The sequence below is a fragment of the Myxine glutinosa genome, chromosome 5, assembly GCF_964187855.1.
Source record: "Myxine glutinosa chromosome 5, kmMyxGlut1.1, whole genome shotgun sequence".
Classification (NCBI taxonomy): Eukaryota; Metazoa; Chordata; class Myxini; order Myxiniformes; family Myxinidae; genus Myxine; species Myxine glutinosa.
This window is the reverse complement of record NC_136265.1, coordinates 106,639,331-106,656,963: the sequence shown is the minus strand read 5'-3', so window position 1 is coordinate 106,656,963 and position 17,633 is coordinate 106,639,331. Positions and strand designations below refer to the sequence as shown.

At 46.5% G+C, this 17,633-nt stretch overlaps 1 protein-coding gene across 5 annotated transcripts in view; it reads right to left on the bottom strand.

Annotated features, from left to right (window-relative positions):
- Positions 1–9,205: 9,205 nt before the first annotated feature.
- Positions 9,206–17,633, bottom strand: part of LOC137427267 (uncharacterized) — a 141,593-nt gene continuing 133,165 nt past the window's right edge. For all 5 annotated transcript variants that reach the window (XM_078778484.1, XM_078778482.1, XM_078778483.1 and 2 more), the window contains exon 14: positions 9,206–11,589. In XM_078778484.1, coding sequence (XP_078634610.1) covers positions 11,479–11,589 — 111 coding nt within the window. In that variant the 3' untranslated portion in view covers positions 9,206–11,478. The remainder of the gene's footprint in view (positions 11,590–17,633) is intronic.

Genomic DNA, 17,633 nt, shown 5'->3' with positions numbered 1-17,633 from the left:
TGTAAAGAAAAGTTTTTGGATAGACAAATACAAACTTAATTTGGAGTGTAAAGAAAAGTTTTTGGAATAGACAAATACAAACTTAATTCGGAGTGTCAAGAAAAGTTTTTGGAATAGACAAATACAAACTTAATTCGGAGTGTAAAGAAAAGTTTTTGGAATAGACAAATACAAACTTAATTCGGAGTGTAAAGAAAAGTTTTTGGATAGACAAATACAAACTTAATTCGGAGTGTAAAGAAAAGTTTTTGGATAGACAAATACAAACTTAATTTGGAGTGTAAAGAAAAGTTTTTGGATAGACAAATACAAACTTAATTCGGAGTGTAAAGAAAAGTTTTTGGAATAGACAAATACAAACTTAATTCGGAGTGTAAAGAAAAGTTTTTTGAATCGACAAATACAAACTTAATTCGTAGTGTAAAGAAAAGTTTTTGGAATAGACATCTGTGAACTAATTTGGAGCTCTCAGTTTCCAGTTCCCGCCTTTAGGATTAAATCTTTAGGTTTCTCCATTATCACATTGATCATACATAGATCGATAAATTAGTATATAATTTTACGGTGTTGGAAATTGAATAAGTGCGATAATCGAGAGAACCACAGCGATAACAAATGGGACGGGATGTCATAAATAAATGATGGAGGCAGCAAGCTCCCCAACTTTAAAATACATTTGTCATGACGTCACTCGGATGCCACGTGGTTTAATGGAGCCAATGAGAACCCGCAGATGAAATCTGTTGCTGCAGATCGGGCGTGTGGTGGATTCGCTACCATCGACAACTTTATTATTTTATTTTAATAAAGTGTCTCCGAGGATTTTAAATTTTATTTTTTTGTATACAAGATCGAGGCTCGTGGAAGAGCTAACATTCATCACAAAAAGACAAACTGACAAATAAAACATAAGATAAAGGGAGCGGGAGACAAGATGGGGAGAGAGAGGGAAGCACACAAGTACAACAGCAGAGAACAGGGACATCAGGAGATCTGTGGGAGGGAGAGGGCTTGGAGGGAGGAGGCACGGGAAGGTGAGGGGGGGGGGTGGGAGAGGTATAAAACACATGAACACTGCTAGGACTTCCAGGGAAGAAGTCGGAATTTCAAAAAAGTGGATCTGGGGTGAATTAACGGGGGTAGAAAAGATCAAGGTTTTGGATGGGGGAAGATAAGAGATGGTGGTGAACAGCTGTTTTAAAGACCTGGAGGGAGGAGTGGGATTGAAGAGAGTGAGGAAGTTTGTTCCAGATGCAGGAGAAAAGAGGAATGAAAGAGTGAAGGTGAGCAGAGAGTCTTGATTTTGGCAGTTTTACCTTAAGAGGGTTGCAGGCAGATCTTGTGCGATCTCTAGGAATATTTGGGGGACAGAGCCCAGACAGGGCTGGGGGAGCAAGGCCGGAGAGGAGTCGGTAGAAGACAGAAAGACCACCAACCTGCCTGCGGTGAGTGAGTGAAAGGCCCTCGGAGTTAGCTTCATCGCGGGAGATTCCAATGATTCTGGAAGCTTTGGTTTCAACAGTGTGAAGCCGAGCTAGGTGTGAGGCAGAAGCACCGGCCCAGAGGGGGGGGGGGGGGGGGGAACAGTATTCCATTGAGTGAACATCCATTACTGGATGAAAGCCTTGTATGTGGTGAGGAGCTCAGATGTGCCAAGGAAGGACTTCGCACGACGGAGGATGCCCAGTCGGCGACTGGCTTTGGAGGCCAGCTTGGAAATGTAGTTTTCCCAGAAAAGATCATGGCAGATAGTGAGACCCAAAAGCTTGAGGGACAGAACTTCTTGGAGAGGATTGTTCAGAAAGTAGATGGGAGGGTTGACCAGACGGTCTTTTCGGAGAGAGAAAGTGAGAGTGTGAGATTTGTCAGGATTGAAAGACATGTTCCACTTGTTTGACTAGTCTGTGATTTTGTCCAGGTCTGCAGAGAGTGAGCAGGCTGCAGACTGCTGATCTGAGGGATGAGGAATGGAGTGGCAGAGAGTGGAGTCATCAGCAAAGAGATACAGAGGATTTTCCAGAGAGTCGGAGAGGTCATTGATGAAGACCAGAAATAGCACAGGGCCCAGAACACTGCCTTGGGGAAGTCCAGCCTGAACAGGAAGAGGAGATGAGAGAAACACATTCAGGGCCACACGTTGACTACAACCAGAGAGGAAGTCCGCAAACCATGCGTGGAGATTTCCGTGGATACCAAAAGAGGAGAGTTTGGTGAGCAGAGCTGGGTGCCAGACCGTATCGAACGCACGTGATATGTCAAGGGAGACGGCTCTGAATTCCTGTTTGGCATTGAGGACCTCCATCCATTGTTGAGACAGGAGAAGCAGCATGTCCAGAGTAGAATGACCAGGTCTGAATCCAAATTGATGATCAGAGATCAAGCCATTGGGGAAGAGGAAAGATTTCATATCCGAAGCAATGATGGATTCCATGACTTTGCTGATTATTGGGCGCAGGCTGATTGGTCTGTAGTTAAAAGGATCTGTTTTTGCACCTTTTTTGTGTATAGCGGTAATGTTTGCTGATTTCCAGGATGCTGGCAGATGACCTTGAACAAAAGAGAGGGTGAAAAGAACAGAGAGAAGGTGAGAAAGAGCGGCAGAGCAGGATTTTAGGACCCGTGGGCTGATGCCGTCGGGTCCAGTTGCAGAATCCTGCATTCAGAACTTCGCTACGTTTTCAGTCTTTGTCCGAAAGGAGGCGCCAGGGGTTCATGTTTCTTTCTGATCTCCATTTCGCCAGCAGGGTGAGTGATAAAAACGGGGGTGACGTTCATATTTCACTGATAGAAATGGAATTGTTTCGAGAACGACCGGCACTAGGCATTACCTGAGCATAATTCGGATTAACACCTGGATTTGGGCCAAGTTTTTCTACCACCAATTCCAATGCAGGTGTGGCACGGCACAATGTCAGATTTCAGTGTCCATCATCAGCAGGATCATTCACGGAGTAGGCCTAACCCTGAAATTACTCATTGTCTGCGCTTCAGGGAATGATGAATCGCCCTCGTCTCCATTACAGTTCTTGTTAAAATCACCGAATCAAAATGTAATTTGAATGTGACCCTTGACGTAACCTCAGTAATGGTTGTACCTGTACCCGGGCCGCCAAATAACGCAGTGTCCGTTTAAATCACATTCGGAACAGACGTGTGTGATTTGTGTTTTTTGGGAATGGTGTTTTGTTACGTATATTGTAATTGTAATGTGCTCCAACCAGCGGATTTGATATTATCCATGGTGATCCACTCGGGAGGCAAATCCTCACTCTCGTCCACCCCCCGCGCGAGTTCAAAAATGGTTCGTTCCGTTGTCATGGCGCCCGATCCCTTTTCGTCCCTTGTGATCATTGTGAGGGCGGTTGCCATGGTCGCCGTCCTCGCTCCTCCCCGTGGAACGACGGGGGAATTCTCGTGGCAGATGGAGGAAGAAAAGGCGTGAGAGAAAATGGGGACATCGACATAGCCCAATCTGCGGCCGCTCAGGCGACATGTCGATCTGTCGCTTTGTCTAAAAGTAGAAGCATGATCAGTCATGGCGACCGACGGGCGCAGGGTTCATGACTCTGTGCTCTCGTTCATGACTCTGTGCTCTCGTTCATTGGCTGTAAAATCCCAAGTGAAGATCAAAGCCGCGAGTCTGATGTTTCTTTGGAGTGGGTCGTGGGTGACGGAATAGTGTGTCCCAAATGGCGGGTCTGACTTCACTCACGGCAGCCGCGACCCCTCCCATAATGTGGCTTCACTTGGCTCGCACGACCCACTCACGGCAGCCGCGACCCCTGCCATAATGTGGCTTCACTTGGCTCGCACCACCCACTCACAGCAGCCGCGACCCCTCCCATAATGTGGCTTCACTTGGCTCGCACGACCCCTCCCATAATGTGGCTTCACTTGGCTCGCACGACTCCTCCCATAATGTGGCTTCACTTGGCTCGCACCACCCACTCACAGCAGCCGCGACCCCTCCCATAATGTGGCTTCACTTGGCTCGCACGACCCCTCCCATAATGTGGCTTCACTTGGCTCGCACGACCCCTCCCATAATGTGGCTTCACTTGGCTCGCACGACCCACGCTGCGGGTGATAAAAGCCTAAACCACCAGACGAGAGGGAAACAGCGAACCTGGAATAATGATTTGGAGAGAACTCTATCCTCGAAATACTTCTTTACAACATCTCTTTCCATCTGATGCATCTTCATTCCCATCGGATGCAGCTTTGTTCCCATCGGATGCATCTTCATTCCCATCGGATGCAGCTTTATTCCCATCGGATGCATCTTCATTCTCATCGGATGCATCTTTATTCCCATGGGATGCAGCTTCATTCCCATGGGATGCAGCTTCATTCCCATCAGATGCATCTTCATTCCCATTGGATGCAGCTTTATTCCCATCGGATGCATCTTCATTCCCATGGGATGCAGCGTTATTCCCATCGGATGCATCTTCATTCCCATCGGATGCATCTTCATTCCCATGGGATGCATCTTCATTCCCATGGGATGCATCTTTATTCCCATGGGATGCAGCTTCATTCCCATTGGATGCATCTTCATTCCCATCGGATGCATCTTCATTCCCATCGGATGCATCTTCATTCCCATGGGATGCATCTTTATTCCCATGGGATGCAGCTTCATTCCCATTGGATGCATCTTCATTCCCATCGGATACATCTTCATTCCCATGGGATGCATCTTCATTCCCATCGGATGCATCTCCATTTTCATTGGATGCATCTTCATTCCCATCGGATGCATCTTCATTCCCATCGGATGCATCTCCATTTCCATTGGATGCATCTTCATTCCCATCGGATGCATCTCCATTTCCATTGGATGCATCTTTATTCCCATCTGACATCTTTATTCCCATCGGATGCATCTCCATTTCCATTGGATGCATCTTTATTCCCATCTGACACATCTTTATTGCTTTCTGAGATTTGGCAGACCCGAGTGGAACAGGGGTTGCAGGGGGTGGTTAATGGAAGTGAAAGGTTGAAGGTGTCCACAAATGCTCGTAGTTTGAGTGGAAAGATTTAAGAGCTGGAAGATCGGATGGATGGTGCAGGCCATAGGGTGTGACATAGTTGCTGTAATTGAAACATGGTTTTGTAAGCAATCCAATTGGAGGACAGGAATTCAAGGCCACGTGGTTTACAGGTGGGATAGGGAAGAGAAAAGAGAGGTGTGGTCAGTGGAATGTACATCGTAGCCATGTCATTCGAGCAATTTTCACCACAAATGTAAATCTTAAACATCTGACCACTTTCCATTCTCAAAATTAAATGAACAGACACGAGTGCAGAAATAGTTTCTTGGTTCGATGTCTGATCTTCCTATGTTTGATAACCACACTCTCCTCCATTTTTCCGACAACTTGCGCGTCTGTTTCCTTTGCGTCGGACAAACTGTCGGCAGTCCATAATAATGACAACCAATCTTCTCTATCAACATGATTGACACAAAATATACTGCAGAAATTCACCATTTCGACAATTTCGTTTCAACAAATAAATGTAAAAAAAAAAAACAGAAAAAACTGGCGAGTTCATAGTGGTTCGTGTTCCAATTTGTGTTCTACAATGTTCAAAAATATATAATTGAATTGGAATTAAGTGGTTCCTCGATCATAAACCGACGTCTACAGACAGACGGGCGAAGTGAACTTAACTCCGCTTTTCACTGCTCGCACATGGGGTAATTATGCAGTTCACATGTAGTTTTGCTTTGTTTGTTGGTAATCTAATATGCAGCATAAATGTGTTGTGATGGCACACATGTACATGCTCCATTTACATACGTGCTCTGTATTTTACGCACTGCAAAACCGCTGGAGCAAATAAGTTGAAAAGTTGTAGTTGTACTCAGGGAGTGCATGGGAACATTCTACTAAGTTAGGATGGCAACCTCCAACGTACGTTTTTTATTTTAGCCGCGTCGCAGACGCTGGTCATAGAGTGCCCTCTGCTGTTGTTGTTGTTCTTATTGTTCTTGTTCTTGCAGAGAAGACAAAACCTCAAACCTCCACCCATTCTGGGAACCATAGCTCCACCCATTCTGGGAGAGGCTTCATATAAACAAATATCCACCATTTTATTAACTCGCATAGCTTTGAGGCCTGTTTTGTAGGCCCGTGGTGTCTTCCTCTCTCACACAGTTTTATTTCAAATCAAATTCGATATATCATTTCATTTTTCACAGTCGCTAACATAGTTATAGACTCGGTTGAAAAAAAACGGGAAGAAAATCCGATGAAAGTTGCCCTTTATAGAACGAAATGAATTCTCAAAGGCCTGTAACTTCAAGTCCATTGAGATTTTTTTTTTTTTAAATCGCGGCATGGTTAGTCATACACCGCCCGAAATAATAGACGGGAAAATGCCGAGATATATATATTTTGTTTAAATCGCGGCATGGTCAGTCATACACCGCCCGAAATAACAGACGGGAAAATGCCGAGATATATTAAAAATTCGTCCATTTGATGACAATCATCACGATGAAATATTTAATTTATACGTCGTCACAATAATGTGGAGAGAGGAGCATAGCTTTGTTCACGTGTCGCCACATACGGGAAATTGCCGAGATATATTTTTTTAAAATCGCGGCATGGTCAGTCATACACCGCCTGAAATAACAGACGGGAAAATGCCGAGATATATTAAAAATTCGTCGCCACACACGGGAAATTGCCGAGATATATTTTCACTTTGCACAAAAAGAACATCAAGTAATCGAATCAATAGGAATGTCCTGTGCCTATAACATCGACGTTATAGGCACAGCTGCATCTAGGCATTGTGTAACATCGACGCGGCTTTTGTTTTAATTAAAACTTTTTGTACTTGTTATGTAAAAGTGTGGAATCATCATAAGAAGGGGGTGACATAATACGTGCTTATGCACTCCTGCATCTTTATTCGAATTTCATTTTAAAACCTATTCAAACAGTAAAGGAGGAATCGGGGGTCCACTGTATGCAAGCCTGGAATGGTTCAGCGTCCCGATTCCCTGACTACAAAAGAACCAACTTCACCCCACTGCACGGTGGTCACTCTAATCTACTGGTTGGTCTACTCGCCGAATGTACTACCTCGACAGGATAACTTCAAAACTGCATGTTATATCGCAGAAAAATTTATCAAACCCCCGGAAGGTGTACAAATCATTCTAAAATATGACAATTCTATGTGTTATTGTATTGTATAATGAAAACTCCAGTCATCGTAGATGTGGGGGGAATGCATTGAAACACGTCGGTTTTTTTTGTGGGACAAAATGCTTTGAAACTTGGTAGTTGTACTTCGGGTGTGCATGGGAACGTTTTACGAAGTTGGGATGTCCTCCGTGCCGCTTACTTACAGTGTTTCTCATCATCATACAATTTGAGGTGTTTGTTCCTGTGTTTGACTTCTATACCCTCCTTAACTGCTTGACGGAATGAGTTGAAAACTGGTGGTACCAGTATGTGGGGCATGCCCAGGGAGGTTTTAGGTGATAAAAAAAATGTATAGTTCCACGGATCAAAGGAGGGCCCCCAATTATCACTATGTCAATATGTATGGCATATCCGCATAGCGCTGCACCTGTTGGGAGGGGCTATTACAAATTATACTCAATTTGCAATTTCACCGATTATAACATTTCGGGAATTACCCCATGTATAATGATGGGTTCTTCACTAGTTATACAAAATACCATCTAAAACCATACTCCTCCAAACTGTTTTGTACAGCAATTGGAACGTGGGTGACGACAATGTCCAAGGTGGTTGCGAGTTTAGCAAACCAAGTTTCTTCACTTCAGTGTATATTGTTACGGACCAGTATAACATTTAATTCTGGTTTTTGGTGAAGAAAATTATTTTGGCTGTTTAATGTCCAAGTTGGCTTGTTGAATGTCACAATGAACCTTGCCAAGGCTGAATTGACATCAAAAATAACCACACCATGAGAGAAGTGACAACGGCACCTCAGGAATTGGCAACAAAGCGAGATAAGAAATGCACCAAAGGCTGCTTAGGCCTCGAGAATCCCAACAAAATGAAGACAAAATGTTTTCTGACGGTTTGAGGAAGATATAAAATACCGACAATTTGCATCAGGAGACAGAAGAGAGGGAAGGAACATTATGAAGGAGACGGAACGTCGGCTGCACTGAATTTCATGTGGCGAATTTCATTTTAAAACCTATTCAAACAGTAAAGGAGGAATTGGGGGTCCACTGTATACAAACCTGGTATGGTTCAACGACCCGATTCCCTGACTACAAAAGAACCAACTTCACCCCACTGCACGGTGGTCACTCCAATCTACTGGTTGGTCTACTCGCCGAATGTACTACCTTGCTGTTGTCTCAGAGACTACTTCAAAGCAGGCATCTCCTCACTGGCTGCGTCGAGACAGCAGCCTACCTTTTCCTTCACTCTCTCGTCACCTGCCTCCAGTACACATTGTCCTTCACAGTGTGGAGCTCCTGAATTCAACCTCTCTCTGAGACAGCATGACCCGTGGATGACAACCAAGGGAGAAAAGAGGAAGATCTAAAGCAGAGAGTCCTGAGGTTGCACAATTCAGGAGGACCTCGTGATTCAGGGTCCCCAAGGGCCTCCCGACTCAGGAGGGCTTCCTCGAGGAAATAGAACCAGCTGAAAATTTTCATTATGTATGCCAAAATAAAAAGCCTAAGAGCCGTGATAATGCCATCCTTACTTTAAAAAAAACTCTAGTCTGATTGGGACCGTGGTCAGAGGGATATTGACTATTTCTTGCCAATAGGACAGATTGGTTCATAACAGGTCTGAAAACACAGGCCAGACTTTAACAAAAGTCAATAAATGTTGCTTTTACAAAGCCCATTTCCCCTCTTTATTACTGATGACCTGGATGCCTCTCGCATCAAGAAGACAAACAGATGGAACAAATCCATCTGCTGCCACCATCTTGAATGATGGTTATCCTGGGGATAGCATCGCGTGCCAGTTTAAATATATATATTCGACCATAGCTCGGGTGTGCCAAACGAGCACAGCAAAGAAAACTGTAAAACACCCTGAGCCTCATGCAGATCGGGGAACACCTGTCTACCCCCGACACAGGTGGATTCATGTCCCATCTCTGCCCAACGTCATTCACAGCTCTCAATATGCTACATCAGCGAGATAGAACAATGACCAATCAAAAGACATGCACCACCATTTTGTGCACATTTATTATTTGCAGACATTTGTTCATTTTTATTTTCGTGCAGTGCATAATCTGTCGACACTGTATGTATAGTCGTGCTACGAGTACCTGTAGCCAAGGCAAAACAAAGCGAGATTTTTTTATGCAGTTTTGTTCCAACAAACAAGTGAGGATTTAAAAAAAAAAGGAGAACAAAAGAAACCCAACAAGGGCAGGTGAAGGTTTGGAGCAAAGAGCGCATCAAAAGGCCCAGTGCTCCCAACATGCATAACTGGGACTGATTACCACTACAAGATGGACTAATGGACATTCGACGCGATGCAGATTTCCGAATTACAAACTCGGATGAAAGATTTATGAATCTACTTGACAACTATCATTGGATTTCAGTTATGAGAAAAGGAACAACTTACGATTAGAACGAGACCAAGCCCAGCAATAAGTTCTTCTTCAGCCTAGTGTGAAAAATCTCTGATATTCGATATGACGAGAGCACTGCCGAGTGAAAAATTTTATGGAATTACTTTCAGAAAAAAATAATCTTACTATAATTCACCAAATGTCTGTCTGTCTGTCTGTTCCCAGGTACCACAAAAACGGCTGAACCGATCACAACGAAATTGTGGGTGGGTAATCCTGGGACCACCTGGAGTAAAATAGGCTATATTGTTTTTCCAATTTTTTCCTAATTTCTCCAATTTTCCAGTTTTTCCAAACACGATGAAATAATATTTACCGATATGAACAGTGATGTGGCTTTTATTGAAATTCTACAAATACTGTTTAGATTTTGATGATTTGCATTTGATATGATTTAACGGATGTTTATATAAATCGTTTAAAATAAAAAAAAGCCTTCAATTTCCCATATTTTGTCTTTTCATTTGGGCCTCCCAATTGAAGCCCCGCCGTAGGGCCGGTACCGTTGCTAGTGGTTATAAAACAAACTCCCGAAACGCAATTCGTTCATTAGCACCGTCACGAACACACCAACAAGTCATTTGTTCTTTTGATTAAAATAATAATAATAACAACAGCAACGTGCCCCTTTAGGCCTGGAGTTTAAATAAGTTTGATTGGTTCATAAATACAGCTTGAAAAATAATCCATCGGAAAGAGGACGCCAAACGGCAGTAAACATGGTCGTAAAACAAAAATTAAGATGAACGTAACATTAGGAGGTAAAAAAATAAAATACTCAGGAGCTTGTAGCTTTTACCCCACCTCTCCATCCTCCCCCAACCCTGAACCTATTAAAAAAATAATTAAAAAATAATGGAGATCCTAAGAGGATTTTCTGCGCTAGCTTATCACTGCAGGTGCATAGAATCCAGTGAGAGCAGACCGGCAGAAGAAATCGGGTTGAAGGTCAAAGTTTGTTTTATAGTAAAGGTCATGCGTTATAAAGGGTGAGACTGAGAGGTACAAAATGGTGAGATTCAGAGGAATGAAAGAGCAAGGCTGAAAGGTGTTCAAAGAGTGAAGAAAGGTGCGCGTAGCCGAATGCTGAGGGGTACACTGGGACAAGGTCGAAGGGGGTAGGCGAGGGCAAGACCGAGAGAAGCAGGGCATAAAGGGGTGGAACAAATGGTGGGATTCATGGGTCAGAGGAAAAGGTTAAAGGTTGGATGGTAAGTTTGGCAAGGGGATGAAATGTCAAGGGGATGCAGGGAACGGCAGAATGGCCAATAGGAAGAGGCCTGAAGGAGTCAAAGACACAGGGAAACACTGGAGGTAAAGAGTGAGGGTCAAAACGCAGATGGTTCGGTGCAGAAGCTGGGGAGCTCATGAGTTTTGTGAACCAATTTAGTGGGGCGGAAGGACCTTGGATGGAAGCGGCGTACCAAAGGCTGCTCTATTTCCTTTGCAACTCTCCAATATTAAATTGAAAGAATAAAATTTGAATACTGTGGAATTATTATCCAAACATTCCAAATATGGATCCCATTGGGTTGTTGATCTCATTATTTCCGTGCCATTGGGCATAACAAGGAAGTTTTAAGGTTGTCAAACCATCAAAATCATTATCATAATCATGAACCTAATTGTTCAAACAACAACAATAATTAATCATCCCCATCGTACTACAGCATCAGATTCCTTCCACGAACGTCGCCTCCTCTTCCAATGGGCAGTGTTCCATTTTCCCTTCAGTACTCCTGGAGAGATCAAAGGGTGACCCGCAAAGTCATCCCCGAGGTGACCTTTCCTTACTCTTCTCCATATACTCCAGCTCTTCGTACGAGTCAACCGTGTCAGGCCGGCATCGGGTTGCCGAAGTCATGCAGTGGTCAAAAGACTTGGTGGAGCAGAACTGAGGGTCGACGAAGCTTCGTTGGCCGGCAACAGGTCGTCTGCTTGGGTTGTGGCCCCAGATTCTTCCGTAGAGGTCTGTGGGAGATTGGGATGGGAAGTGAACGTAAGTCAAAATGCTGAAGAGGAGGATCAATCGATTTATTACGTAAGCAAATGTAGTGCAATGTTTGGCCTTGCTCCCTCCATATGCTCCTGTGCATGCCTCTTCGCTTCCCTCTCCTTGCTCCAAACTCATACCAATTTAGTCTCCTTTTCCACCACTCCCATTACCACCTTTCTATCTCCTACCACCTAATTTCCTCTTACCTTTCCCATTTTTTAAATCACTTAATTTAACCTCGCCGAATTTCCCGGTGCGTAACCAATAAATAGATAACCCCTTTTGAAAAAGAAACAGACACAGAGAAGGATGTGCATTGCGATTCGCAAGTCACTGAAGAGGAAGCAATGGGAAAGATGCACGGATGGTTGTTTTCAGACTCGATGTCCTCATCAGCAAGACAAAACAGTTCATAGACATGTCAAGGGTAGGTTTCTTGGCATTAAGGACCTCAAGCTAGTTTAAATTACTCACATCAAGTGTTGTTAAAACACAAATGCTTCTGCAGGGAAGAGGGAGGATTTGGCATGCAAGGACAAGATAAGAAACAGAAAAACGGAGAATAAATTAATTGTCTTTTGGCTTTGTTGTCAGAGATAATTAACCACTGACACAGAAGGAACACTTAAAAGGAAAGAGGCCTCCATCAGAATGACATTCCTGTCTCCCATCAACAACAACCACATTTCTAAAACTGGCCTCAAAGACTGGGAATCTTGGCATATCATTGAGCGATTCCTTTATCAGCCAATCCCAGCATTTTATAGTATTGTTGCGAATATGGAATTTGGCCTCCATATCCGCTTGTAAATATTCCCCTATTTCCCCAATATTCCCCAACTATCCCCAATCCCCCATTCCCTAGTCCCATTGTCTGTAAACAACAATCAGTAGAGCCGACCTTCCCCTTTTTCCCCCATTAAATGTCGTGCCCAGGTCCACCGCACCACACGTAGACAACTTTCGGACATCTTGCTAGTTATTCTTAGTCTATGTCAGTTAAGGACTCGTTTCCATTAATTATATGACTCTTCGTTGCACCAGAATGTGATTATATGGCACCAGTAGTGAGTTTAGGACCTTTCCCATACCTCCTCCCATCTTCTTCCCCAAACAACAACAATAACAACAACTACAACAACAATTACAACTACAACTACGACTACAACAACAGAGGGGCGGGGAGTGTGCGTCCTCACACCGGCTCGGTTACCCGCCATGACCATGCGCTCCACGGCGTTACCCCGAAGGGGCTGGCTGTCAGCTCCTCGTCAGGGGCGGAGCCAGTAACCCCCCCACGCACCCAATGAGAAGCAACGTGCCGATTCCACGAGGCGGAGCTAACGAGCCGAGGGCGTGTCACTCCCCGCCGGATATACGCGGCCACGTAGCGGACGTGACGTCAGATGCGCCCCCAGCTTGAGCAGCCAAGACGCCATCCGAGCGCTGCGACCTCCCCGCATCTCTGGACCGGACCGAGTCGATTCTGACCTTTGAGCCCAGGTGCACCTGGAGCCATCGATCCTGCCTTTCCTAGCCATCAAACCCCGTGTGAGTCAGCCTTTTGTCCCGTTTATCTGTCGTCTGTTGGGAATAATATAAGAGTGTGTCTAAGTGCTTGTCTTTCTATGCTGTACCTCTCGTCCTTGTAATCTAACCTTCCGTAACAATATAACCTCCTCCGGAGGTCTTGAGAACTGAACCCTGGTGTCGTGTCATTTGAATCCCAGCTGTGTGTCTTTTCCTTCATTGATCTAGCGTAGCGCGATTAGTCGACGTTCGGGTATAATCGGGTAACTTGTGCAGACGTGGTCATACCAAAACCGCTCGGTAAATAACATCTAAGCCACGTCTGTAACAATTGGTGTCGAGGAGTGGAATTCGAACCCGGGACTAAATTTATTAGGCCCAAATTTGTAACAAGTAGAATCGATTCGGAGCGCGTTTCCCGCGCGTTATTAGGCCCAAATTTGTAACAAGTAGAATCGATTCGGAGCGCGTTTCCCGCGCGAAATTATAACGGCCGAAATTTGTTTTGTTGTATAAAAACCCGAATTTTGAAAGTCGCGCTATGGCAGACCAAGACAGCTGGGGTCCGGTAGGGGAGAGTGAGGCAGGGTCGGTCCAGGACCAAATTGAGGGACATGAGGGACAGGAGGAGAGCGAAGCAGCGAGGGTAGCAGACGCACAAAATAGCGTCGTTGTGCCCGACATTGCGGGAGCGCAAAATGGCGCCTCGCTGATCACCGCGCCCGCGACCGTGGCAGCGCCGCCGATGGATTGGGGCCTATTTATGGAGAAAATGAAGGCCCTTATGGCCCAGTATAACGAGGAAATGAGGGAGGAAACGAGGGCTCGGAGTGAGCAATTGGGGGTAATGGGAAACCAAATGGGGGTAATGAGGGACGAAGCGAGGGGTACTGGTGAGAAGTTAGACAAAAATTTTGAGGGGTTAGACAATGGGATAAAAGAGGTGAGAAATGGGTTAACGGGGGTAGAAAACAGAATGGCCGCCCAAGAGAATCAAATGGAAGGGATGCAAAAAGGGTTAGAGGGGTTAGAAAACGCCATGGAAGGCAAATTGAGGGACATGAGGGACCAAGCGGAAAGGGAAGTTAACCAAATGGGGCAGCAGATAGAGGGGGTCAGAATGGGGGTAGAAGCCAAACTGGATGCTCACAGGGAGGAAATGGAGCAGATGAGGGTGGCATCTGGGCAGGAGATGCAAGTGATGGGAGAGGAGATCAGAAGAGGAGTGAGTGAGGAGGTCGGAGGAGTGCGCGAGGAGGTGAGGCACTGTAAGGAGCACATGGAGAAGGAGGTGAGAAAGGGGACTGTAAAGTTACAAGGGGGCATAGAGGACCTGACGCAGGAGGTGGAGCAGCTAACAGAGGGACAAAAAGGACTAACGGAGCAGGTTCAAAGGAACACTGCGGTATTAGGAGGGTTGAAAGCGACACAAAACGACATAAAAAACGACTTGATAGCGACAAAGAGGGAATGTCAGATGGTACGTGAGGGACTGACAACGAGGTTGGACGAGGTGATAGAGGTAATGGAGACGAAGGACCGGCAGGTGAGGACGCACATGGAAACGGTCAAGGTAGCCTTAGAGGATGAGCTTGAGGAGACGTACCGGGGAATAAAAGAGGTGAAGCAGAAATTAGAAGAAGTGGAAGAAGGGGTGAGCGAAATTAAGAAGCGACGGAGAAAGGATAAGAAAGAGATAAAGGAGGAAGTAAAAGAATTGGTCCAAAGTCTGTGTTCGGATCGTGATGATGTGCTCATTAACCGGATGAGGGATTCGCAGGTGATGGAGGAGAAGCGAAGAGGAAGAGGACCCGGTGTAAGTGGTGACCAATATGGTCGTGCGTATGATGCGCCAGGGGATTTAATAAGCTTGGGGGTCGAGATGGACCCGGGTGTTCGTGAGAGGCCATTGGTGAAGTGTGCGACAGGTCTGGTGTGCGAAAAAGGAGGTGTGCGAGAAAGTCCGACTCTGGGGTGTGTGAGGAAAAAGTGCACGCCGAGGAGTGAGGGTGCTGGCGAGAGTGAGTCGGTCGTAGCGTGTGTGCGAGGGAGCACATGGAAGCGCGGTGTGGTAAGTGTTACAGAGGGTGTGACGGGAGAGTGTGCGCGAGAAAGGTGTGTAACGGACAGGTGCATGGGGAGAGAGTGCGCTGTCAAAGGCAAGGAAGAATGCATGCCTGTGGTGAGTGTTACAGAGGGTGTGACGGGAGAGTGTGTGCAAGAGTGTGCGCGAGAAAGGTGTGTAACGGACAGGTGCCTGAGGAAAGAGTGCGCTGTCAAGAGTAAGGGTGAGTGCGCTGTCAAGAATGGTGGTGAGAGTAGTGAGAGTGACATGGAGCGTGAGTTAGTTGTGACAGGTGAGCGAGGATGTACACCTGGGATGGAAGGATGCACACCTGGAATGGTAGAGCGTGAGTGGGAATGCACGCTGGAGTTGGTGGTGAGGCACGTGGTTGGGTGTGCGAATGAGGGCACACCTGTGATTGTCACAGAGGAGGTGACCGAGGAGGGGGCGCGAAGCGGTGTATTGGTGAGGTGTGCGAGCAACGAATGTGTGCCAAAGTGTTCGGTGGTCAGGTGTGTGACCAAGTCTGTGAGTGGAATGAGAGTACCTGGGTGTGTAAGGAGCGGTACGAGGAGCATGGGCACGGCTGGATGTGTGAGCAAGGAACGGGCTGCGGGATGTAAGCATGCAGGTGAAGCATCGACGTTAGACGAGGTAGAGTTTAGAACGACTTATAGCCGAATCGGGCCCTCGGTGCGTGCCGGGCCTCGCTTTGAACGGCCGCGTCCGTGCTCCACTAGGCGGAGCTGGCGGCCCGATAGAAAGAGTCGTCATGGCGACCACTTTTTGTTGAGACGTGCCGGCAGGTCGAGATCGGGACATTGGATGGCTCCACGCCGAGGTGGTGCGTGGGATCTCGGCCCGGGTAAGCCCCCGTCCCTGCCCCGAATGCCGGACGCATCCAGCCGCCGGCACAAAACAACCAGCATTCATTGCTCGGCTTTACGAAGCCGGGCTTTGGACAGGAATTGGCGCACCGAGAGGTATTAGTGAGTAGACTGGGTGATGAGGTTAGTGTTTTGGACCCAAAATTGGAGAAAAACAAAATTTGATGATTGGCAAGGGATTGGCAGTAGTGATTGGCAGATGATGGGTAGTGATTGGCAAATTTTTAATTTGTTGAAATTTGATGTGCAAAATTGGTAGTGAGCGATGGGCCCGGTGGGTAAGAGTGGCATCCCTGCCACCCTTCCCATAGTGGGGGCAAAGGAGCAATAGCTTATGGGGTGTATGGCAGTGAAAACTAGCCCGGGTGGGTTAGGTTATATTGATAGGGCCCTAGAAGATGACATTAGGTGACGTTAAGTTTAGTTAGTGACTGATACCTGTAGTGGGGACGCAGGTAGATTAGTGTGGATTATAATGACGAGGGAGCGCAATAGTTTAAAGGGACGACTGGGAAGCGCAAGTTTCAGAAGGGAGTAGTTAGCTGAGATGATGCCGTGTGTGTGTGAGAATTGAACAGGTGTGATTGCACAGGTGTGCAACTGGACAGGTGTGTGGAGCAGTGTATGAGTAGTGAGTGTGTGGATCAGCGCGAATGCGCTTGGGGAGAGAAGGGTGCAGGTGGCACCAGGTGTGAGAGCACAGGTGTGCAAGTACAGGTGTGTGGAGAGAGTTGGAGTAAGTGGTACGGAGTGGTGTGCATGGTGCGAAGGTGTGGATGGGGGAAGAGTGGACCCCTTTCACGAATACCCGGGGCGGGTAGTGTAAGTGTTAGGTAGAGGGTACAGGTAAATTGTGATTGGATATTGGCATCTGTGGTGCGGTGACAGAATGGTGTTGTGGATGGGTGCATTAGTGTTGTGGAAATGGCTGGGCGTGTAGCCTGTTAGTGTGTGTAGTTGGTTGGGCACTCCACCACTGTGAGGATGTCGGCCAGGTGAGGCCGCAGGTGGGCTCTGGGAGCCGGGAGAGTTGTGGATGGGGCCCGAGGATCCGGAGGATGGACCCGGGTAGCCCAGTGCCAGAGAGGGCACCGAGTGGGGAGAGTGCCAGAGGGCCTTCCCCAGGTAGTTAGGTTAGGGTAAGGAGCAGGTAAGCTCGGAGGCAACTGCAGTGGTGGAGGTGTGCAGGTGGGTAGACCCACTGGGAGAGGTACACGTCGCAGCCCAGAAATTGTACGAGGGCACCGGGAGATGAATCGGGGGAGTGAGACCCCAAATTGAAAAGCACCACAGTTTGGCCAATGGGAATTGGTTTTTAGAACCCATAGTGTAAGAGGGCCAATGGTTTGGCCGGAGAGAGACCCCGGGTAGTGTAAAGTTGTTAAAGTCATTTAGGAAATAGTTAGGATTGATGAACCTGTCGCACCATACGCAGCCACTTACCTGTGGTGATGATGATGACTCCACACCTGTGTTTTCTTTGTTTTGTTGCAGGAAATGAAATTGCTGTGTGGATTGTGAGACGCATCACGACGTG